The sequence below is a fragment of the Poromitra crassiceps genome (genome assembly GCF_964638095.1).
Source record: "Poromitra crassiceps genome assembly, chromosome: 13".
Classification (NCBI taxonomy): Eukaryota; Metazoa; Chordata; class Actinopteri; order Beryciformes; family Melamphaidae; genus Poromitra; species Poromitra crassiceps.
In genome coordinates this window covers 24,431,192-24,441,035 of record NC_139644.1, presented here as the reverse complement: position 1 = coordinate 24,441,035, position 9,844 = coordinate 24,431,192, and the positions used below count along the sequence as shown (strand labels likewise).

At 41.9% G+C, this 9,844-nt stretch overlaps 1 protein-coding gene across 1 annotated transcript; it reads left to right on the top strand.

Annotated features, from left to right (window-relative positions):
* Positions 1 to 7,828: 7,828 nt before the first annotated feature.
* On the top strand, positions 7,829 to 9,634 carry LOC310788433 (E3 ubiquitin-protein ligase TRIM21-like; the record flags this gene model as incomplete). Its single annotated transcript, XM_083649990.1, has 1 exon — positions 7,829 to 9,634. One exon carries the CDS (start codon positions 7,829 to 7,831, stop codon positions 9,497 to 9,499), a length of 1,671 nt encoding a protein of 556 aa, XP_083506116.1. The 3' UTR covers positions 9,500 to 9,634.
* Between the last annotated feature and the right edge of the window lie 210 nt (positions 9,635 to 9,844).

Here is a 9,844-nt window from a genome sequence, read left to right as displayed (position 1 = left end):
ATTTCATTTTCAGCCTCTCATCAATGTTGGTTGGTTTCTAAAAAGCAGACATGGCTGCAGGGGCCAAAATTAGCATTTATTTTTATTTTTATTTACCAGTGTCATCAAGAGCTTTATTTGTATTACCTGTTTAAAATGTAAATGTATAATCCTATAATAAGAAGTGTGAAGTGTGTGTGCGAGTATGTGAGCAATATTTCGGCCACAGCTATGTCATTTTATGTGCAATCACGATGAATCTTTCAGAAAGTGTAAAGAGCACTCTGGTGACCTAACATAGCTGGATCTTTGAATTAGGTAATTAGGGCAGAATAAATTGGCAAAATGGCTTATTATGGCCAAAATGGCAGGTTCAGCTGGGGGCAATAAAGTGAATAAACTGACTGTAAATGAGGGTCTGTAGCGGAAACAAGTATAGTTTCTTAAGGAAAATGTCTGTTTTTGTGCTCAGTATGATAGAACAGTTATAATTTATATAGCTAGGTATACATTCGATTATTACATTTATTCTACCTGCTTTAAGAAAAAGGCTATAATAGAAGTGTCTGGGAAGAGTATAACAACTCTATAACTCAGCAAGTCAAATTACAGTGTAAATTCACACTGAATGAGGACATTTAATTAAACCAGACAGGAATTACATTTCAAATAGAAAATCAATTGTCCATTGCTGATTGTATTTAAATGTGGACAACTAAGTAATGAAAAAGATACTGTACAAAAAGTGCAGCAAAGCTTTTCTGACAGATGAGCCATTTGATATGTTGAGTCAGAACTTTGCCCTTTTATCAGTGAATGTCTTGACTGATGTTAGAAAGATCTTGCCTTCTCAGCACAGCAAAAATATATACTGTGGAGACATACAGTATGCTACCCTAAATTCAAGGACCCATGTCTATTTTCACAGATTTTTAAGGCCCTGATTTTTTTTTAAATTCACAAACTGTCAACGATTTCAAAGGACCCATGGGAACCCTGCATTTATTTTGAACAGAATGTTACGAAATGCACTCGATCAATGGTCTGACAATGTTTCCATTGATATTAGACAATAACAATATTGAACTCTGCTGTGTGGAGTATCATGTGTCTCTTCAAGTTTCCTTTACGACCAAAACATATACCACAGACTGAGCAATTAAACTGCTTCTCTCCTGTGTGGACGCTCAAGTGTCTCTTCAAGTTTTCTTTACGACCAAAACCTTTACCACAGACTGAGCAATTAAATAGTTGATCTCCTGTTTGGTGGAGTCTCATCATGTGTGTTGTCAAGTGTGGCTTCTGACCAAAACCTTTACCACAGACTGAGCAATTGAATGGTTTATCTCCTGTCTGGTGGACAATCATGTGTTTCTTCAGGGTTCGTTTATAACTAAAACGTTTACCACAGACTGAGCAATTAAATTGTCTATCTCCTGTGTGGACTATCACGTGTTGTTTCAAGTTTTCCTTACGAGTAAAACTGTTACCACAGACTGCGCAATGAAATGGCTTCTCTCCTGTGTGAACTCTCATGTGTTTTTTCAAGGTTTCTTTATGACGAAAACTGTTACCACAGACTGAACAATTAAATGGCTTCTCTCCTGTGTGGACTCTCATGTGTCTGGTCAAGTCTCGAATAATTTTTTTACCACAAACTGAACAACTGAAGTGTTGATTCCCAAGAACGCCACTGTTTTTCTGAGACTGAGGTTCACTAATTCCTGTCCAATCATCACTGTCTTCAGTCTCAGAAGAGTCTGAAGTCTTGTGAACACTGGCTGGTTCTAATGCTCCACAGGCCTCTCCATCAGCTTCTGTTTTCATCTGTTCAGTTGAGCTGCTGGCTAGAGGCTCTGCCTCTCTCTTCTCCTCAGTTTGGCTTTGATGAAGCTGTGAGGACTGAGGCTCAGGTTTCTCTTCGCTATCTTCACTCTTCACAGGGACAGGAGTGGATTGGAAATTGGTGATATGGGCCTGCTCCAGCCCTTTAAGCTGCTCTCCCTCCTGACTGGTCCAGAGTTCCTCCTGTTCCTCTTGAATGTGTGGGGTATCTGCGTCCTCCTGAAGCTGATCTCTCTCCTGACTGGTCCATAGTTCCTCCTGTTCCTCTTTAATGTGTAGGGGCTCCTGGTCCAGACTGGGGCACCACTCCTGCAGCTCAGTGGGAACTTCTTTAATGACCAACAGCTGCTGGAAGTCGACTGCTCTGTGTAACCGCACTTCAGGATTTAAAACAGTGTCCAGCAGCTTTCCTTGTTGCTCGTTCTTTTTGGAACGAGAAGATTCTAGCCTGATATCAGACTGAATTGTTACCTCGTTACCAGTGTTGGGGGTAACTCATTACAAAAGTAACATATTACATGTAATATATTACTTTTAGCAGTAACTCAGTAATATAACTTATTACTTATAGGATTTCAGTAATATTATACCAGTTACTTTGTCAAGTAACTCAAGTTACAAATTGAGTTACATTTTATTAAATCAAAGCACATATTTAAAAAAAGATGCAATCATTTCCTAATCAAACTGTGTGTTTTTATGCAAATAACCACTATAGATCACAATAACAAAGGAAAAGAATACATTTAGAATTGTGGGCGGTTTACACTGACTTCAAGGCAGTTGAAATTATTTTTTGGGATGGTTCCGGGGCAGCGATGTCATTCTGCTGCTGCTGTTGTTTTGGTGAAAGTAATGCAAAAGTAGTGTAATAAGTAATGAGTTACTCTACACAGAAAGTAATATTGTAATGTAACTTATTACTTTAAAATGAAAGTAACTAGTAATATGTAGTATATTACATTTTGAAAGTAACTTGCCCAACACTGCTCGTTACACTCCATGTCCTTCAGAAGCAGTCAACTCAGTGGAGTAGGAAGATCTGAAGGTCGCAAAGAAACCTCCTCCTCGTAGCCTACTCTGCTATCCTCTTTCAAACAGCCCACATGTCTATTCAACGGCCGCAGTTAGTCGCTAGTTCACCAACGCTGTCAGGTTGTGGACATTAGACATTTCCATAGTGACACAGGAAGTTTTCCTCCTGAACGTTACTGACAAACGTTGTTCTTCAAGCTAACGTTAGCTCAAAGCTTCACAGCTAACTAAACCTTTCATCTGAGTCCATAAGAGAGAGGAGTTTCTTCCTCATCCTCTCAGTGCTAAACGGAGCCTTGTCTGACAGTTTCTATATTCATGATCAATAGCATCCATCCATCCATCCAATTACAATTGAAACTATAGCTAGTAGCCACCAATGAAAAGGTGGAAATCGGACCTCTGTCAAGCTAGCAACAATGTCTGCGTAGTGTTAGCTAATATAAGACGTTCCGGTGAGGTTTTTCTAAATAAAAGAACGATTATAGAGAATTATAGAGCAAACAGGCGATTGAAAAATGATTATTTTCCACATTAAACCAATGAACTAAGCATTTAAATGAAGCTATATAATACAAATTATGTTTCTGAGAGTTTTTGAGAAGTTCTCAATGTTATTGAAACAGTATTGTCATACAAAAACATAATTTGTATTATATAGCTTATTATAAAATGGCTCTCTCAAATCAAGCAATCTGATTGGTTCACAGCCATTGTATAATTCCAGTAACCGAGTTCAATAACCCATGGCCATGGGTTATTGGTTGCCATGGCAACTCTCTTACTAAGAGAGTAATAATAAGGCTTACCTCAAATGACAACGTAGAAAAAAAAAATGGCGGAGACAGCTGTCAGATCCTTGTGAATCGATCTTCGCTTATAACTTTACTAATACTTCGCAGAAAATGATGTTTTGTACAAGAATAGATGCGGGCTAATGTCTTCTTTGCAAAAGAAAGGCTGTTAACTCCGCATTTAACCCCGCATTTAACCCCGTAACGTTAGTTGGTGTCGGGCAAGCCCTGAGAATGCAACGCTGCGCTCGAGCTGCCTGGGTTTCCAGAAAGCTCTCAGCCAAGCGCCAGGATTGGCCAATGTCAACTTCAGTCTCCAGAACGATCCAATCAAATCACCCACATGTCTATCTTCTTGCTAGAGGTCCCGCCTTACAGTAGTGTTTCAACTGACTCTCAGAATACCATGCCAGTCGGACTTATAGTGTTATTATTATTATATTATTATACTTGGAACCCTTTTATAAAAGCAATATAGCACTCGAGCAGCGTGTGTTGTGGAAAATATCCCCCTGCTCAGTTGTTATCCCACTCGGCCTGCGGCCTCGTGGGATAACAACTGATCAGGGGGATATATTCACCACAACACACTTGCTCTCGTGATATATTGCTTAAATATATTATAATATTGTAGCGATCCTGGGTCGCTAAGGATAAGAGCAAGCACGTGAGCCTAAGCTAAAGGGATTGTCCCTTTAGCTTGATGGTTAACGTGTTGGGCTTGTAAGCTGGAGACCCGGGTTCGCGAACAGGCCTTGCCTGTGCCGTTACATTGGTGTCAGAAGTGGGATGGGTTGGCCGCGCGGTCATCGGAAGGCAGCCCGGATGGGATGCGTGAGGGAGCTGAAAGCGTCCGCCAGTTGCTGCACCAAGCTGGTAAGGCAGGGAGTAAGCTGAAGCGCAGGGGCTGCGCTTCCCACAGGAGGAGGTAGTGTAGCGATCCTGGGTCGCTAAGGATAAGAGCAAGCACGTGAGCCTAAGCTAGCTTGATGGTTAACGTGTTGGGCTTGTAAGCTGGAGACCCGGGTTCGCGAACAGGCCTCGCCTGTGCCGTTACAATATATTATATATTATATATATAATATATAGGCTATATATATTATATATTAATATATAATATATAATGTATTATATAGCTTAATAGAATAACCTTCTCAATGAGAAGGTTATTCTCAGTATGTGCTGTTCACTGGAGTGCACATTTACAGACAAGCAATAATCATTTCCGGTGGCGGTTTTTCAAAGTAAAAGAACCGTTCTGCACAAGTCTAGAGCACACAGAAGCCATTGAAAAATGATTAATTTGGACATTAAAACGATAAATTAAGTATTTAAACGAAGCTTTACAATACAAATTATGTTTCTGTATAACAATAACTGTTTTAATAACATTGAGAACATTATTCTCAGTAGCCTATCTAAATATATAAATGCTGTTCACTGGTGCAGCCTTTACAAATTGGACACTGGGCAGGTGTGTGTTCAAAGTGGCAGCTTGCCAAACATATACACACACACTCAGGAAGTCCTCCTCTATGACATCAAACTGTCACCTAAGCTCGGGAGGAGTACACATCCTTGGGGAAAAAAACACTACTTGTAACTTGTACTTGAGTAGCTACTTTCCACCTCTATTGCTAATTAGCGAATACTTGATCCTATAGGTTGGATTGTGATTGGACAATTTGCCAATGTTAAGAGCATCATTTGCTTTGTCTGTTGTTTCTAATTTTGAATCGGTCGCTGCATAGAGCTGATCACAAGTGCCTGGAGTGCCTGCATGGTCCTAAGCTGTATGAAGATTCTACTGTGCCAACCTTATTGACTTCAATGGTTATTATTGATTGAAAAACCATTTAGAATGTGATGAATAGAATTCACAGTGCAGTGCCCTTTCAAAACATACCTGATCGGAACAGGCCGGCAGGTGTCCTCCAGTATGCTGCTTGCAGCTTTCTTGAGAAGCACTCGTCCAAACAACTTCACACTCAACCCTGCACTTCTTTGGGTCCTGAGCAATACACCTGCGTAAATATGGCTGATAGTAAGATTATGCAAATGAGAAAGACAACTGAAATGGATGCAATGGACAGCTTTTAAAAACAATGGCCACAGGTAATGGGCCAATTCTTTTCAACTACGTTAGACCACAATGCTCCCTGCAGTTACTGTTTGGTTCTGATTGGTCAGCACATTGTTTTGCCTTATGAAATGCTATATAAAGTTTGACTTGACTTGTTCAAATTGCACCCAATTCGAGTGTTGTGCTACAGACACTAAGCTGAGGACTTGTTATTATCAGTGTTGTGCTACAGACACTAAGCTGAGGACTTGTTATTATAAGTGTTGTGCTACAGACACTAAGCTGAGGACTTGTTATTATAAGTGTTGTGCTACAGACACTAAGCTGATGACTTGTTATTATAAGTGTTGTGCTACAGACACTAAGCCGAGGACTTGTTATTATAAGTGTTGTGCTACAGACACTAAGCTGAGGGCTTGTTATTATAAGTGTTGTGCTACAGACACTAAGCCGAGGACTTGTTATTATAAGTGTTGTGCTACAGACACTAAGCTGAGGACTTGTTATTATAAGTGTTGTGCTACAGACACTAAGCTGATGACTTGTTATTATAAGTGTTGTGCTACAGACACTAAGCTGAGGACTTGTTATTATAAGTGTTGTGCTACAGACACTAAGCTGAGGACTTGTTATTATAAGTGTTGTGCTACACACACTAAGCTGAGGACTTGTTATTATAAGTCTTGTGCTACAGACACTAAGCTGAGGACTTTATTATTACGTTATTATAAGTGTTGTGCTACTATCCTTGCAACTTAAACTGCTCTTGACCAGGTTAAATGTGAAACATAAGTTGCTATGGAAATATATCTCGGTAAGAAGTTAACTAGCGTCATGGCACGGAAAACCCAGGGTTAAACTTGAAGTTACTGTAATGGAAAAATTGCTGAAATGCCTTCTTGATCCATCAATAATGAGATGCCCGTTTAAATGTATATAGGAGGATTTTTATTCCACATGTTTACATCTGTGCACAGAGTCTCCCCGACCACGTTTTGTCAGAAGAGCCACGAGTCAAAGTCTCTTCCCATCATATATTAAAACTATGAGCACCCGCCCCCCCACCTTGGAGGCCAGTGATTTTCCACTGCTCTCAAAAAGTTCCATCTAACCCAATACATTTCCATTAGACATTCACAAAATACACAATAACCTTGGTCTGATCACACAAGACAAAATACGTGTTATCTCCCTTCAGGAATGCTCTGCATGATGGAGAGCATAGTCCACAAAATACATCTTAGAAGAGCCATGGATCATTTATGGAACAGAGTCGATAATGATCTACAATCAATTAATAAGCGATCAATCAATAATTGACTATTACATTACCTCGCTAAGCAACTAATCTTGCTTCGTGGTATAGGCCTCAGGTGTTAGGCATGGCCATCAGCCATCGAAGGAATGATCCCTTTACCAGCACTGAAAGATGCACCACTGTTGGCGTTGCGTCCGCATTCCGTTACGTCCAAGCTACAAAATCTCCAAGGTTCAATTCAGGAATAAAGTTGACTTGATTGTTTTCTGGTGAATTCAAAAGTCAACATGCTCTGGAGCATGGAGAACGTGATGTCACATTGGTGGAGCTCTAACATAACAAATAACACTGAACCCACTCAAACATAATACTAATTATATCATGTGTAGCCGGTGGTGGCCTAAGGGTCTTCAATCCTACTGTACTTTAAAATCTGCCAAATCAATCAATTTCAGATAACTTATGTGCCACAGAGACTATATCCACAAAACAGCCTATAAAAGTCTGAAAGTGACTGCTGTGCCCGTCTCTTTAAGAACAAGCATGACTAGTCCTGTGACTAGCCTACAAGGAAGGAAACAGAAGTGAAAGTAAAGCTGAAGGTAGAGTACAAAAGCAAACTTGCTTTCTCCTCTGAAAGACCTACAAAACTTTCACTTGGACTTGAGAGGTAAAATATCATTTGTAGCACTACAAGTACAACTTGCTGTCATTTAAAGATATTTGTAGAGAAATGTTGTTTACTCCAGCACAGTTACATATCAGCTTGCATAGTTGTTGCTGTGAACTTTCTCCTGTAACCTTATTGTTCTTTTATTAGTGTGTATTCCAGAAATGGCTTCCTGCAGCAGCCTGTTGTGTGAAGAGCAGTTCATGTGCTCTATCTGTCTGGATGTGTTCAGGGAGCCGGTCTCTACTCCATGTGGACACAACTTCTGCCAGGCCTGCATCACAGCCTACTGGGACGATGCAGCGGTCTGCCAGTGTCCACTCTGTAAGACCGCTTTTGAAAGGAGACCAGATCTCAGGGTCAACACTTTCATTTCAGGGCTCGCTGAGCAGTTCATGTCACTACAGCTGACGGCCGGGGGCAGCTGGAGCCTGGACCGACAGCAATCCAAGTCTGGAAATGTGCTGTGTGATATTTGTACTGATGCCAAGCTAGAAGCCATCAAGTCCTGTGTGGAGTGTCTGACCTCTTACTGCGGGACTCATCTAGAACCCCATCAGAGAGTTGCCGGTCTGAAGAGACACACGCTTATCGACCCTGCGGAGAACCTGGAGGCCAAGATATGCAGAGAACACAACAGGATGCTGGCGTTGTTTTGCAGAACCGACGGGGTCGTGCTGTGTGACGTCTGCGCCGGTTTGCGCCACGTGACCCATGACACGGTTCCCGTACAGCAGGCGTACAGAGAGAAGAAGGCTCAGGCGGGGAGGGCTGAGGCCAGGGTGCAACAGATGATCCAGGAGAGGCTGGACAAAGTCAGCGAGATCAAGGAGGCGGTGAAGCTGAGCCAGAAAGCCACGGCAGACACAGTGGCAAACAGCGTGCAGGATGTCGCCGCTCTGGTGTCGGAGCTTCAGAAGAGCCAGGCTGAGTTTGTGACGGTGATGGAGGAGAGGCAGAAAGCAGCGGAGAGACAAGCTGATGACCTCATTAAAGATATGGAGCAGGAAATCACGGAGCTGCAGAGGACAAACGCAAAGCTGAGGGACCTAATGCACACTGATGATCATCTCCACCTCCTGCAGAACTTCCCATCACAATCCATCGTACCAGACATGGACTGGTCCGCCATCAGTTTTAACAGCCATCTGGGAACGGAGCACATTAGGAAATCCTTAACTAGGTCAATGTCTCAACTGCAATTGGCGCTGACTAAAATGAGAATGGACATCAAGAAATTCTGTGATGACGCAGATGCGTTAAGTGATGCCGCACTGTGGAGGGTGCAGCAGTACGAGGTGGACATTGTGCTTGATCGTAACACAGCCAACCAAGTTCTTGTCCTATCTAATGATGGGAAACAGGTTCGCTATAGCACAAGGATCCAAAGGTTAAACACAAACCCTAAGATGTTTCTCACAGATTTCGGTGTTCTGGGAAAAAGGGGCTTCTCGTCAGGGAAGTTCTACTTTGAGGTGCATGTGGGAAGGAAGGTGGAATGGATTTTAGGAGTGGCTACAGAGTCTATCAATAGGAAAAGGGCGATCAATCGCAGTCTTCACTGTGGACTCTGGGCCCTTTACTTCATCGTGGATAGATACGAAACCTACAGTTCCCCCAATGTTCCCGTGCACAGGGGCAAAGTGGAGAGGGTGGGGGTGTTTGTGGATTATGAAGGGGGTCACATCTCTTTCTATGATGTCGAGGCCTCAACCCTGATTTACTCTTTCACTGACTGCATCTTCTCAGAGAGACTCTATCCGTACTTTAACCCCTGTAATGACGAACATGGCTCAAACCTGGCACCGCTGGTCATTGTTCCTGTCAGTGAATGAATGGAAGCCCAGTGAGGTTTCAGGGCCCAAATATTGTGTAGGTCCATAAATAAAATCAATAACAATGGATTGTTCAATTAAGGCCTTTAAAGCGACTGTTCAGAATTTTAACTGCAAAATATGTTAAAGGGACAGCCACCCTAAAATCCAAAATACATATTTTTCCTCTCACCTGTAGTGCTATTTATCCATCCAGATGATTTTGTGTTAGTTACTTGGAACTATTTTCTTTCGACCAAACTACACCCACTAGCTGCTAGCTAGTCGCTCTAGCTGCTGCTAGCTGCAATTTCTCCCCCCCCCCCCCCCCCCCTCAGATCTGTTTATTGGTTTTACGACATACAA